The sequence below is a fragment of the Marmota monax genome, unplaced genomic scaffold, assembly GCF_021218885.2.
Source record: "Marmota monax isolate L192 unplaced genomic scaffold, Marmota_monax_Labrador192_F-V1.1 WCK01_AAM20220418_F8-fsc00138, whole genome shotgun sequence".
NCBI classification, from domain to species: Eukaryota; Metazoa; Chordata; class Mammalia; order Rodentia; family Sciuridae; genus Marmota; species Marmota monax.
The window spans coordinates 4,091,417-4,106,923 of NW_026692763.1; the positions used below are offsets into that span (position 1 = coordinate 4,091,417).

Here is a 15,507-nt window from a genome sequence, read left to right on the forward strand (position 1 = left end):
CAATAGAGTCTCCATGGGGCGATTTCCACTTCCTGGCATTTCAGATAATAACCTTCTAGCCCTGAGACCAAGTACTCTGTCCATGCTCTGAAATTATTCCTTGGCAGCATGAATCAAATGCTGCAAAGAAACACACAAAATAATGTCACCCCACATTGCATATTTCCATCAAGTCAAACCACATCATCCTTACCTAAGTGAGGTGGAAGGAAAGGAAGGGATCCTGGTAATATCCTTCAACTGTGACCTGGTCATCAGAACATTTAAAAACCCAACCAATCTGCCCCTCCTTCCTCCCCTCCCCCAACCCCTATCAAAAAAAAAAAAAACCCAAAAAGTGTTCAGAAAAGCACTTCAGAATGCACATCAGTATACTAGCCAAATTCTGGGTCTGGCGGTTTTTGTGCTTCCAGATTTGAGTCACCAAAGCTCATCAATTCTCTGTTCTTATTCTCTGGCAGGATCCCACAAGGGATATCCCATAGGGAACTAGACTTTTCCATATTGAACAAACAGGGTACATGCGTCCAGAAACAGCTATTCCCAATCCCTGCCAAGCTTATGGTCTCTGCAATGAAACATTTCAGCAATGCCTCTCCCCTGGGAGAGGCTCTGGGTCTGCAGCCTCCAAGAGGCCTTGCTGCTGCCTTTAGCATAGCCAGATGTGCAACAGCATCTCTGGGATTGCAAATTAAGCTCTACACCCATGATTCCCTTCTCCTATCCCACCCAAGCACTAGAGAGTCTTATTGATTTTGGAGAGTAAACTAAAGATCTGAAAGGCAACTGAGGGGTAGAGGCAGAGTATCTGTGTTTGGCAGGGGCAAGGGTAGGGATAAAGTAGCATAGGAAAGAAGCTAGACTGTCTAGATGAAGTAACTGGGTGTTCCTTACCTTTCAACTGAGAGTTATGTACAGCAAACATGTTGATGGTCATAAGCTGCAGCATGCGGGTACTTCCAATAGGAGATGGGCTATGTTGTAGCAACACTTGGAACTCCTTGAGGACCTTCTCAGCCACTGCAGGGAATGTCTCCATCCTGCAAATACAGGGAGCCCAAAAGTGAGGTTCATCCCCAACAGCACTTGGAGAGACCACCCCTCATCCCCTGGGAGCCAACAATTAATGCCTAGGATGTTTTTTTGGTACTTTCACAAAACTTCCTGGTATCCTGCAATTCTGAACAGATTTTTAAGAAAAAAGAATAAAGTGTTCAGGGTTTGGAGATGGAACCAACTCAATTCTTGGGTAAATTGCTATGAGTTATTATGCTTTGGTATGCTATTTCCTAACCCCTGGCAAGAACTGAATTCAAGCTGACATAAAAGTTTCTTTCTGAAACAATGAGTTTTTCTAAATTGTGAACAAATTTCCTTTAAGCTCTAACAAACACCTATGTATCCCCCAAACTCTCTGGTATAAAAACTTTATAAGAGTCACACAAAGCTAAAGATTCTTTACGTAAGGATTTACTTCAAGAAATCACATAGAAGGGCATGGTGGCATATGCTTGTGAGGCTGAAGCTAGAGGATCACAAGTTTAAACTCAGCCTCAGCAACTTAGCAAGGATCTAAGCAACTCAGTGAGACCTTGTCTAAATAAAATACTAAAAAAGGGCTAGGGATATGGCATGTGGCTCAGTGGTTGAGTGCCCCTGAGTTTAATCCCTGGTACCAAAAAAAAAGAGTTATGCTGTTGTCTCCTTAGGTACTATCATACTAATTGCCCTACCTAAGATCCCAAATTTCCCCTTGAAGAGCCCCTAGACCTAGGGCTCAAATGATCTATTTCAGCCCTTCCTGTGTTGCCATCCTCCTCCCTCTTACAAGCCTCTGCTCATCAGGGTCTGTATGTTTTCAGGCCAGTGGAAATATAATGCCCTGGCCAACTGCCACTCCCAATACAGGAAGAGCCTGTAATGCAGACAGGCAGAAATCTAGCCTGTGACCTAGGGCTCCTAAGGAGAGGTCATTCAAACCACTGCTTGCCAAATGTGGCCACTGGATCCTAAACAGTGGTGCATGCCTAGAGCTCCTCTGGCAACAGGAACAAACCACAGCTGAAGTCCTCCAAAATAAAAAGCAAACTCAAACTTGGTGCTAGGGAAAGAAACAAGGCATATGGGCCTTAGGGCAATACTGAACAATCCGTGGTCAGCAAAGTATCTTTTACCCACCCTCACCCCACCACCATCACCAAACAAACTGCTTGTGGTACAGAGGGGTGGGGTGGGGAACAGCTCCAGGCTAGATTAATAAATAGCTTCTGGAAAGCCACAGGGAAGGGAATCCTTCACAAAAGACACAAAACAAGTCCCAGAGAAAGGTGCTACTAGTTTCACCCCAACCTTGGACCTTTCCCTCTTGAGTAGTAGTACCCTCCCCAGATTAGAAAACCCAGAGCTTTCTTGAATCTTGGCAACCTTCATTCCTTGCCCTTGGATGGCAACTCCTATTGCTGACCCTCTGGTGCCCAGAAGTCATGCCACAGCTATGGGTCAATTACAGTTTACATTCCAGTTCCCTTCTCTGCTGAGCTGTCCTCATTTCCATTGGCACAAAACACACCATGCATTTGCTTTTCTCCCCCACATACCATTTCAAGTGCCCCCCTCAAAATAAAGCAAAACAAAACTTATTTCTCTCTAAAAAGTTTCAGAGCCGCTAAAACTCTTGGTAGATTTGGAATGGCTGAGAGTGATATGTTTGGGGCTGGATTGGATCCATTTTTCCCCATGGGCTGTAACAAAGGTTTCATTTTAAATCCTGACACTGTGCAGCACTCTTTCTGGTTGGAGGTGGGGAGGGGGGCTAGCACTTCTCATTACGAGAAGAGCAGAGTTCACTCTGCTTGAAAAGCAGCCACACTGGGCAAGTTTCAGACCCATGTGTCTCCGTGTTGAAAGGCAGTAGAGAGCCAGCACAGAACGACAGAAGAGTCACGTGGGACAGTCTTGCTTCGAAGCTGAAGCCATGTCTGAGGAAGCCTCTTCCCTGGGATGGGAATTGAAACAGATTCATTAACACTCCCTGGGTCAGACTAAAGTCTCAACCGAGTGCAGGTCAAATGTCCACATTTTTTTTTTTAATCCTCTCTTCTTTCCTTCTGACCAGTACAACAGGTTTAAAACAAAAGAAAAAAAAATCAAATGCATAAGGATGTAGGTTAGAGTAATGTCACATGTGAGATATGAAGGAAGATGGATCTAGACAAAATCAGCCTTGTTAAGCAATCAAAGAAGGAAACAAAGACAAAAGTCTCCATCTCAGTGCTCAATAATGAGACTTCTGGTTCCCAGTTTTGCAACTAAAATCCTATCTGATTTTGGCCTCATACTACCTGTAAGTAGTTTATGCCTTTCTCTTTGAGAAATAATCTTTGCTTTACCCCTAATAATTGAGAAGTACATAATTTTTATTTGGAAAAACCCAAAAAATAAAATTACATGTTTTCGTGAACATATATCTAAGTAAGTAAATGTAGTTAGAAGGTCCTGAAGAATACATAACCTAATGTCAAGTTTTATCTCTTTGGAAGCACAAAATTAGGGCTGTATTGAAAGAAATCTTAGCCTTAGTTGTCATGTTATATTTTTATAAGAATTTATAAATATTACTTAAGTAATAATTATAAAATTTAAACCAAGAAGAAGAAAAAACTGCATCAGCAGCAATAAAGAAGAAAAAGCATCACAACATGTCATTTATGGTAGTAAAAACTTGGAAGCAACCTAAAATTCCCAACAATAACAGTGTTGCACATTCACACATAGACTATTATTTTTTAAAAGGTGCATTATAGGGGCTGGGGTTTTGGCTCAGCAGTAGAGCACTCACCTGGCACGTGCAGGTTTGATCCTCAGCACCACATAAAAATAAAATAAAGGTATTGTGTCCAACTAAAAACAGCTAAACAACAAAATATTTTTTAAAAAGGTGCATTACATTTTTAAGCATGTGGGGAAAACTTCAACATACAGTTAATGAAAATAATATTTAGAAAACAACTTAAGGGCTGGGGTTGTGGCTCAGTGGTAAAGCGTTCACCTAGCACATGCGGGACCCTGGGTTCGATCCTCAGCACCATGTAACAATAAGTAAATAAAATAAAGGTACTGTTTCCAACTACAACTAAAAAATAAATATTAAAAAAGTACATAATTGTGTATGTATGATACACAGAAAAAAAGACCCAAGAAATACATACCAAATGTTAAAAATGGATAGTTATATATGGGTAGTAAGAATATGAGTAATTTTTATTTCTTCTTTTTGCTATGTTTTCTTGATATTTTACAGTATAAACTGTATAATAAGGGAAAAAAAATTCCCCAACAATGAACAGCTCTTACTTTTGTGTTTAAAAACATTTGTTAGTTTTAAAAATAAATTAAGAGGTCTGGGGTTGTAGCTCAGTGGTATAGTGCTTGCCTTGCACATGTGAGACACTGGGTTTGATCCTTAGCACCACATAAAATAAATAAATAAAATAAAGGTACTGTGTTCACCTACAACTAAAAAAAAATTTTTTTTAAATAAGATACAAACATTACATTTTTAAAAATTCAAAGTCCAAAATAAATATATCAGTCTTTGAATTCCAAGAGAGCTTGAAGCTGTGCAAATAGCATGACCAGGCAAGAAAGTAAAAGCCAAAGTGGTAACTTTAACCAAAGCAATAATGGGAAGCAAAATTATTCCATTTGTCACAAATCAAGAGCCCAGAGGCTGCCAGTTTCCCACTCTCTTTCAGTGGAGGCCAAGTATAGGTCTGATTTACCTCTCACCAGGAAAGCATCTAGCAGGAGCCACCTGGAATCCTGAACAATTCCTCTTCCTGAGTCCATGAAGACTCCATCCCTATTCTTTAAAAGCTTAGAAGATATGATCATTTTCAGGACATGCATTTCACTGACTTAAGTGACTGGCTTGTGAAGTGATCTCTAGAGACACCTTGTCTCATTTGAATGGCAGTTTTAAGAAACCAATCTTTCAGACACAATGGGAACCCAGACTCCAGAGTGACTCAGACAATGACTAACCACACAGGACCCAACCCCTCAGATACTCAGGAACACAGCTGGGCTAAACAATATTCTCTACAGAAAAAAATCAGGCTTCCTAACTTTTCTCAATTTCTCAATTTTTTTTTAACACTAAACAAAACAAGAGCAACCCAGGAGCAAAATAAACAAACAAACAAAAACTAAGCTGTGTAACAGAGTGGAAATGAGAGAAAACACGTAGTGCTACAGAAATAAGAACTAGAAGGGACCTCAGAGATCATCTATTTAAAACACTGATAAAGAAACTGAAGGTCTCAGGTTTGACTTATTTTCTACTCTTGAGGTCTTGTAACTAGTGAGTGGTAAAAAACTCTTTTTGATATTTTATCTCATTAAAGTTCTCAGCCTCCTGTCAGCTGATGCTAAGAGTAAGCAGACTTGTTTTGGCACACAGTAGGCATTCATTTATATACTGATGCACCATGGATCACCAAGCACAGAGAAGACCAAAACTGGAGGAACCGCTTTGAAGCAACAGCGCTGACTTCAGCTGCTCCCTATTACAATCTCCTCAGTCTTAATTCGTTTTCACGCCTCCCACATTTCACATCTTCTTGGTAATTAGGCAACAGTCCATGATGTTGAATATGGCTTGGGATCACTGCTGTTCTAGTCTTACAGACTTCTATACTTTTCTTTTTTAACAATAGAAATGTCATTGCTATTTTTGCCTTCCTGAATAAATTTGCAGCTCAATTCTCTTTTACCTACAAGACAGCGTAAGTGGAATATTCTTCAAGGGTCTGAAGAATGCTCAGAATTGATATATACTTTCCTCACTGAAAACTACCATAACTCATCTTTTATAAAAGTGAAACTGAAATGACTTTGTCTTTTGACAACAGAATGTTATATGCAGGAATGGAAGAGTTCCTAAATAATCTGAACCACAGTAAACCGCCACAGACAAATGAGATAATCTATTCCTTTTTAAAGGTCTCCGGGGAAGGAAATTCTCAAACATCTTCCCTCTGTGAAATGTTCTTACACATAACCCATATCTCTCCAGCTGACCATAAGCCTATTTCTCTTACTGTCATCCCATAAAAATCAAGGCTATCTGGTTATGAGTCTTTTACTTTTAAACACAGTTAGGGTACCTTACAACTAACTCTATCTTTTTTTTTTAACCTTAGTGTTTTGTTTTTGTTTCTCAGCACTGGGGATTGGACCAAGAGCCTTGAACATGCTAGGAAAGTGCTCTATCACTGAGCTACATCCCCAGCTACTTGCCTTAGTGTTTTAAGATTAATTTTTCTTCCCAAATCTCATTTTCCAGCATTTCAATCATTATTGTCCCTAACTTCTTCCAGAATATCTATGTTTAAATTTAAGAATTTTGAGTTGGGCGCAGGGGCGCACACCTGTAATCCCAGCAGCTCAGGAGGCGAAGGCAGGAGAATCGCAAATTCAAAGCCATCCTCAGCAAAATCGAGGCGCTAAGCAACTCAGTGAGACCCTGTCTCTAAATAAAATACAAAATAGGGCTGGGGATGTGGCTCAGTGGGTCGAGTGCTCTTGAGTTCAATCCCTAGTACCCAAAACAAAGAATTCTGAAAGAGGGAATAAAGGTCTAATTAAAAATCTGATTAAATATATAGAAGATCAAGAGATAAGGAGTAACAACAGCATCAATTGTTAAGTGTAACACAATAAAATTTCTTGCTGTGATGTGTTATTTTATAAGATGACACTGATATTGTCTTATCTACCACATAACTGCATCTTTATATTAATCGCTAATGATAAGCTTGGGTCACCTGTTAGAATACCAGATTCTTCTCTGGTTTTTCATAATCCATCCATTTCTTATAAAGATTCATTCATTCACACAACAAATATTAACTGAGTACCTACTATATGTGCCAGGTACTCAGGATACAACAGTGCTAAACAAAAACACCTGCCACAGTAGAGCTTACATTGGTGGCTGGGGTGAGTTAGAGATGGGGGAACTACTGATGCACCCAGTTAATTTTTCCTAAGTGAGTTATTTAGAACTTAATCATTTCAAAATTAAAACTATCCTTGCAATGGCCATTACTATAACTCCTGCCCAGGCTGATGCCAAATGAATATGTGCTAAACTCACGTTCTAGTTCACCATCCATGGGGCAGTGTTTCTTCAAGCAGGACAAAGCCTTTCAGCTTCTCAAAGAGTTAAATACAAAAGTTTATAGAAACTGACACAGCTCCTATTTCCACTAAGGAAACCTAGAGAATTACAGATAAACTTGCAAGTTTATGACAGAAAGTGAAAGGGAAATACTTATAATAACTGGAGGATTTATAATCTAAAATTAGTCACCTCAAAGGATACCTTACAATAAAACCTCTAGCTCAGAAAATATTAAAATCCTGTCTGGGAGCACGGCCACTTCTCCCTCTCTTCACTGTTTTGTACCCAGAAAGGACCTGCACCAAAGAGATATTTAGCATACATCTGCTTTGATATGAAGGCATTTAGTCAGGCTTTAGGATCACTTTAGGAAAATAAAATATGAAGTAATAGGGTTTTGCACAGACTGCCTTCCCTGAGACTTATAGTAAATCCATGGTGGATGGTAAAACCATAGAACAGTCTTGGTATTTACTGAGATCATCAATATGGTACAGGAAACGTAGCACAGAAGGAAGGGGTGTGAGTCAGAAGGACATGGAGGAAGAAAATGCTCCTACTGTCTTTGAAGGAAAATTAGTGGAGAGTTTTTTCCCAAGAAGGACCCCTGGCAGTTGCACCCATGGATGAAGAAGCATGACTGCCTCAAGGAGCTCACTAGAGACTGAGCCAGAAGGCAGTGGAAAGAGAACCCTAGGAGGACTAGAAAGGGGGCTGGGAAAAAAACTGTCCTTAAAAGAGGAGTTTGGTAAAGGTACAGAAAGAAGAGATGGAAAGATGGAGAGTAATATTTCCTAAACTTCATGAGCACAGCAGGAGAGAATGAAGGCAAGAGAAGGTGGAGGCCTCTAAGAATTCACACCCTGTGCCCTCAGTTACAAACACAGTCTAGTTGCTAACAATATTAAATTCCAAAATGACTTGTAATGTAGGAAAATAAAATAAACATCCTGCACACTTACCCAATCCGGGTAAACAGCTTCCCATGGGCATGGAGAAAACTGAGGATGAACCTTTTGTTCAGCTGCATGGGAAAAAAGAGAGAGGAGAAAACAATTAAACTTTTCCCAGTTTCCTGTTACTGAACAGAGTCCCCAGTGACACAATAACCTGGCCAGGGCCTAAGGGGTGGGCACTGGGGATGGGAACCAAAAGGACATGCCCAAACTCTCACACAGACCCAGGGCACATGCCCAACAGCTGTCGCTCAGCTGCGCCAAGACAAAAGTAGACTCAGTAAGCGGATAGCACCCTCTGCTGGCAATGGTACCTGTGTGCAGGGAATGAAGCAATGAATAAACGAAGATGCCTGGAACTCTCTTGGATCCAGAAGCCATTCTGGCTCCCTTAAGGATGAACATGAGACTGAGAGGAATAGAGATTTTGTTCTGGATGATTCTGGAGAAAGCCCTGATCTTATCTATGAGACATTTTTCTACCTATCCAGGAAAGCAGAACTTGTCTTTGATAACCAAGGATAATCATCAAATCGTACATCACCAGCTTTTAAAACTGAAGTTTAAGTTCTAGGGTCTAGAGCTGAAAATCCAAGTGTCTACAGAGGCCAGGAATAAAGTAGGCTGATAGGAAAATAGTGACCTGGGGCTATTACTCTCCAGTTCTAGCTGGAAACGGGAATCTGTTTTTATATAAAATCCTCTTGGCATTTATGTATATATGTATGTATGTACATATATTACATTCCAGAGAATGAACCCAGGGGCACTTAATCACTGAGTCACATCCCCAGTACCCCCTCTTTTTATTTTGAGACACAGTCTTGCTAAGCTACTTAGGGCCTTACTAAGTTGCCAAGGATGGCTTTGAACTTGAGATCGTCCTGCCTCAACCTCCCGAACTGCTGGAGGCAACATGTATCACCACGCCCCCAGCTAAAATCCTCTGGCTTTTAAATATTGGCTACTGCTAGGCATGGCAGTGCATACCTGTATTTCCAGTTACTTTGGAGGCCAAGGCAGGAGGATAGCAAGTTCAAAGCCAGCCTCAGCAACTTAGAGAGTCTCTATCTTAAAATAAAATAAAATAAGGGCTGAGGATCTAGCTCAGTGATAAAGTGCCCCTGGGTCTAATTCCCAGTACAGCACTAATAAATAAATATTGGCTACTAGGAAAAAAAAAGTTAAACATTAAGCAAGTCAAAAACACAATTTGCCAGCCACATGTGGCCCATGAGCCTTTATATCTTGTTCAAGGTTCTAGAAAAATCTGTTTCTAAAGCCAACAGTTCCATCTGGGCAAAACAAAGGAAAGGGTGAAATTTTCAGTTCAACTCTAGAGATGACCTAAAGACCCAATCTCACTATCACCTTCCCTGGTCTCAAAGAAGCAATATGCTTAAGATCTTTCAGTCAGACAAGAAGGTCTAGAATCTTGATCACAAGAGGGTAATTTTAATAGGGTAAGAAATAATTCAGTAGCCCTGAATCATCTGCGCCAAAGGAAAAACACTTCTAGTTTATTCCTTCTTTCAGATGGAAGGTTGGTGTAGGGAAAAGGGTAAATTCTCACTTTACCAATGACTTCAACATCAAACTTAGCATACAGGGTTGGGGACATAACTCAGTGATAGAGCACTTGCCTAGCACGCGCAAGGTCCCAAGTTCAATCCCCACTATTGCGAAAAGAGAAAATAACTCAGCATACAAACTTCAGTCTCTATCTTTGCCTTAAGTGAATTATATTAATTGGCTATTCTAGATTGAACATTGACTTATGTAGTTAAAAAGCTCAGGACACTTTTTCGAAGATAACTGTCCTTACAGCAAGTGAGTGAGAGCCAGGGACACTGCTTCCTTTAACAGAAGGGAAAGGTAAGGAACAGCTACAGAGCAAGCCTGACCTTCTATAAACAAATAAAGCAAGAGGTCAAATGTGAACAACTAGAGAAATCTGAGAGAAGAATATGTGAGAGTTCTTTGTATTATATTATTCTGACAACTTTTCTGTAGGGATGAAATTATTTCAAATAAAAAGATAAAAATAGGGGCTGGGGCTGCAGCTCAGTGGTTGAGCGCCTGCCTCACACATGTGAGGCATTGGGTTCAATCCTTAGCACCATATAAAAATAAATAAATAAAGATTTTTTTAAAAGATAGAAATATATCTTCTCTATTTAAACTTCCCACAGCTGTCCATCAAATACTGGTTAACTAATTCATAACCAGGAAGAATCCTTTAAAAATTCATGATATTCACATGTAAAAGGTAATTTGGCAGAATCAAAATGACACTAATCCTCCTTATCCAAGCATAACACCAAGACCAAAGGCCCCAAGAGATTTTGAGAACATCATGGGTCTATCTACACTTCCCAAAGATCCTTCCCTTAGGGCAGTAGATGAAGCCCACCTAATAACCTGAATTCATATTTGCCAATATCATATTTTAATTGTATACAGTAAAATGTGGTTTTCTTTTTTTCTGATACTAGGGACTGAATCCAGGGGCACTTTACCCCTGAGCAACATTCCCAGCCCCCAATTTTTTTTAATATTTATTTTTTAGTTGTAGGTGGACACAATATCTTTATTTCATTTTTGTGTGGTGCTGGGGTTCAAACCCAGTACCTCACGTGTGCTAGGCAAGCACTCTAACATTGGCCACAACCCCAGTCCCGCCAGCCCTTTTAGTTTTTTATTTTGAGACAGGTCTTGCTAAATTGTTGAGGCTGGCCTCAAATTCATGATCCTCCTGCCTCAGCCTCCAGAGTTACTGGGATTACAGGCCTAAAAAGTAGTTTTCAATGCATCATTTTTCAACTAGTGGGAGTGAAGGGAACTACAGGGAACTTTTAATAAGCACACACACATTTTTCTCCTGACCTTGTTAAAAAGAACTACTTTAGTCTGAAAGTATCTACCACCCTAAACATAGTTCCTCTCTGTTGTCATCCTAACACTCGAATTACAAGGAAACTAAAGGCAAAGATGCCTCCTAGAGGGAAGGCATATTACACAGAGGGAGATTCATTTGTTACACATTGATCAAAATAGGCCCTAAACAATATTCATACCTTGACACCATGAAGTCAGCTAGCACTGACACAGAACCTTTGGAGAACTCTAAAATGATACCAAGTCCAGTCAGCAAAGCCTTAGTCTAAATTTTCTCCCTCTTTAACACATCACACAGATACTTCCATTTCTGAAACTTTTTAAATTTTTAACATACACCTATGTTATGTTAAAACATAAGATGGTCTCATTCAGATGGAGAAAGAAATGTGAGACTATCTGTCTCCAAGTCTCCCTTACACATTTAAATACTGTTCACTACAAAGGCTTCTTGGGTATATCCCTGTAAGTGTGCTGGAATCATTTAAGGGCTCCAGGCTCCTTAGCTCAAGTACAAAACCAGTTCACTGCAGACTCCAGAGTTTAACCAGAGAGATATTAATGGCAGTTGGTGGATGGGTAGGTCTCTGGAATAAAGTCCATCCTGTCACTCACTGTTGGACTATGAATAAAACGTTTTGGACTGCTCCTCAACTGTAAAATGGAATTTTTACCACGGACACTACCTAACTCAGACTGAAAGGATAAATAAAATAATACAAACTGCAGCATTTTGAGGCGTAAATGCTTTATACAAGCCCTGGAAATAATTCCCCCAAATGTTACATCTAAGTATTTTGTGAACCTTAGAGCAAGGAAGGAGAAAAAAAGCTGCTCAGCAGCATCAATACAACACAACAGAAGGGGATTCTGAAATATGCCCAATTTCAACCTTTAAATAGTTGTTCCTGCTTCTACAAAGTTGTGTAGAAAATAAAATTTCTGAAAAATGAATCATTTTAAGGACTATATGAGTGCTCAGTATTAAAAAGAATTCCAAAGGTTCATTTTTTAAATGTTTTAGAGTGCTCACTTCAGCAGCACATACTAAAACTGGAATGATTAGCCTCTGCTCAAGAATGACATGCAAATTTGTGAAGTGTTCCATATTCTCACTGGTTTCAAAGCACAGAGAGGAGGCCTTTCTTTTTGAATATATATATATTTTTAGTTGTTGACAGACCTTTATTTTTTTAAATTTATTTATATGTGGTGCTGAGAATTGAACCCAGTGCCTCACACATACCAGGCAAGTGCGCTATCACTGAGCCAGAGCCCCAGCTCTTTAAAAAAAAAAAACAAAAAACCACAGACTGGGGATGTAGTTCAGTGATTAAGTTCAAGCCCTGGTAGCTTTAAAAAAAAAAAAAGGAATCTATATGATCCATACATACCAAATATTTTAAAAAATAATCCAATTTTGTTGTGGGTTGTTTTGTTGTTGTTTGGTGCTGGGGATTGAACCCAAGGGAACTCAACCACTGAGCCACATCCCCCACCCAATTTGGATTTTATTTAGAGACAGGGTCTCACTGAGTTGCTTAGGACTTTGACAAGTTGTTGAGCTGGCTTTGAACTTGCAATCCTCCTGCCTCAACCTCCCAAATTGCTGGGATTACAGGTATGTACTGTGTTTTAAAAAGCAGAATATGTCCTTTTAAATTTGTTACAACATAGGTGGAGACCACATTTCAGAAGTATCTGTTAGTAAAATGTCAAAGATTTTCACAATAGTCAATCAAAGCCCATTCATCAGCCTTTCTAAAGCCTGAGATCATAGGATGGTACAGGATGTGAGTATACTGGCTATCTACTTGCAACCCTCATCCCTGTGGCCCCTAGTCTAACAAGACTGGGTCCCTCATGCCAAAAAGTCTATAGTCCAAGAAGATAAATAACATACCGACTTGCCAGCTCCCATTTATGTTCCAAACCTAGGACAAGGCCTACCAACTATGAAGATGTTAGGAGGTACAGTGACTTCCTTGCTATCACTATTCTTTAGACAGGAAATATCTCTGGGTGAGAAGAGAAGTGAGGAAATGATAAAGTGAGGAAGGGGCTGCTGGCACAGAAAATATGAAGGTTTATCAGTGACATAATAATCATTTAATAGCAATTAAAGTTATTCATAAATATTCTTCTTTCTAGGATACAGATAAGAAAAAAAGTACAGTCATGCCAAGTAGCCTGACTCAAATGCCTGGTAAGATGACAGAATAAATCAAAATCAATCCTCACATCCTTTACTTAGACCAAAGAGCTACACCAAGGCTAAGGTAGAACATCCTTTACTTAGACCAAAGAGCCACACCAAGGCTAAGGATGATGATTACTCTTCACCTTTACTTTCTTCACCCCTGAATTGTTCTGAGCAGAATGACAGATAGCTCAATTAACTATAATTAAGCACAAGTTCCATACAGAGATGCCCCACTTAGATTGCTGGATCTGAGCCATGTGAATTTAAGTGAAAAATATACCTTTTAAAACAATCTCTTGCTGGGTGTGGTGGTGCACGCTTGTAATCCCAGTAGCTGGGGAGAGTGAGGCAGGAGGATCGCAAGTTCAAAGCCAGCCGCAGCAACTGAGCAAGGCACTAAGCAACTAAGGGAAATCCTGTCTCTAAATAAAATGGCTGGGGATGTGGCTCAGTGGGTAAATGTCTCTGGGTTCAATCGCTGGTATCAAAAAATAAATAACAATAATAAAAAACAGAACAATCTAACTAATTCACCCCCTTGAAAAAATGGCTCTCACCCTTACATTGCAATTTAGTACTACTGTTCCAACATAGTCTAATATTTAAAAAAAAAAAAAAAAAATCACACCGGGAGCGGTGGTGTATACCTGTAATCCCAGCAGCTGGTGGGGCAGAGGCAGGAGGATAGAGAGATCAAAGCCAGCCTCAGCAAAAAAAAAAAAAAAAAAAAAGCCAGGCACTAAGCAACTCAGTGAGATCCTGTCTCTATATAAAATACAAAATAGGGCTGGAGATGTGGCTCAGTGGTTGAGTGCCCCTGAGTTCAAGCCCTGATACCCCAAAAAACGAAAAAAAATCACTGGGGTTTTAGCTCAGCGGTACAGCGCTCACCTAACTTGTGCAAGGCACTGGGTTTGATCCTCAGCACCACATAAAAGTAAATAAATAAAATAAAGGTATTGTGTCCAACTAACAACTGAAAAAAAAATTCTTGGCTATTACTTCATTATCTCTCCTAGTTAGAGAAGGGAAACTGGGCTAAATGTCAGATCAGTAGTCAACTTCAGAAAACCCAGCCAGTATGCACAGGAACAGTTGAGATTAGAGTACCTGGCTAGATATCACTAGAGAAATCTGAACCAGGTATAAAGGAGTTATGAATATGTGATTGATCTGTATTTACTGCTCATATGTTATTGGGAATGAAAACAGAACAAAAGAGTATGAACAAAAACCACTGATCCTAACGTTGAAGACCCAGACTCAAATTGTGGTTATGTTATTTATTTGCTAGGTAACTGTCTACAAATCACATCAACTTTCTAACATGTTTCTTCAACTATAAAATGAATAGGCTGAGTAAGATCAGCAGGAGTGATTCCCTCAATTTCTATGTATCACCTGAGCAACTTAAAAATAAATAAATAAATAAATAAATAAAGTCAGGCACAGTGGCACTTCTGTAATTCCAGCAGCTCAGGAAACTAAAGTAGGATGATCATAATTTCAAAGCCAGCCTCAGTAACTTAGAAAGATCCTAAGAAACTTAGCAAGATCCTGTCTCAAAATAAAAAATAAAAAGGGCTGAGGATGAGGCTCAGTGGTTAAGTGCCCCTGGTATGGAAGGAAGGAAAGAAGGGAGGGAAGGAGGAAAAAGAAAGAAAGAAAATACACGTTGTTTATGACTGCTTTCTCCCTACAAAGGCAGTGTTGAATAGCTGCAGCAGAGGGTATATGGCCCACAAAGCCCAAAAAATTTACTATCTGGCCCTTGACAGAAGAGTCTGTTGATATCTGGGCTAGAATATCTAAAATACTGGTGTCTCAAGATTTTTTTCTACCTCTACAACACTTGAGGGCTACCACACACGTGTATTGGAAACAGCAATGATTCTTAGGGGTTAAGAGGTAAAGAGGGGTAGTAATGATGAGTTGAGTGTGGTTTTAAATAACTCCAACCCCCCAGGATATTGTGATACCACCCACCTCTCACCACCTCAGGAGAACCTCAAATTTACAGTATTCCTTCCAATGCTAAAAACCCACAAATGTATGATTCTAACTAAATACAACTCTTCTTGCCAGCTTTTGTGAAAGCATTATCGTACTCTACGACAGCATAAATGACATCAAATGACTGCTGCTCTCAAATCTTTTGAACTCAAATACTCTAAAGGCTACAGATAACTATAAATGGGGCTCTCTGGATACCTACCTTAGAAGCCACTAGAGGTTTAGGTGACAGTGGAAAAGAAACACACCCA

General features: G+C 39.7%; 1 protein-coding gene across 4 annotated transcripts in view; it reads right to left on the reverse strand.

Annotated features, from left to right (window-relative positions):
* Nucleotides 1-15,507, reverse strand: part of Smg6 (SMG6 nonsense mediated mRNA decay factor) — a 228,841-nt gene that overhangs the window by 163,838 nt on the left and 49,496 nt on the right. For all 4 annotated transcript variants that reach the window (XM_046446944.2, XM_058580081.1, XM_046446945.2 and 1 more), the window contains exons 9-10: nucleotides 8,149-8,210; nucleotides 895-1,040 (exon numbers count right to left, since the gene is read on the reverse strand). In XM_046446944.2, the coding sequence (XP_046302900.1) occupies nucleotides 895-1,040; nucleotides 8,149-8,210 (208 nt within the window). The remainder of the gene's footprint in view (nucleotides 1-894; nucleotides 1,041-8,148; nucleotides 8,211-15,507) is intronic.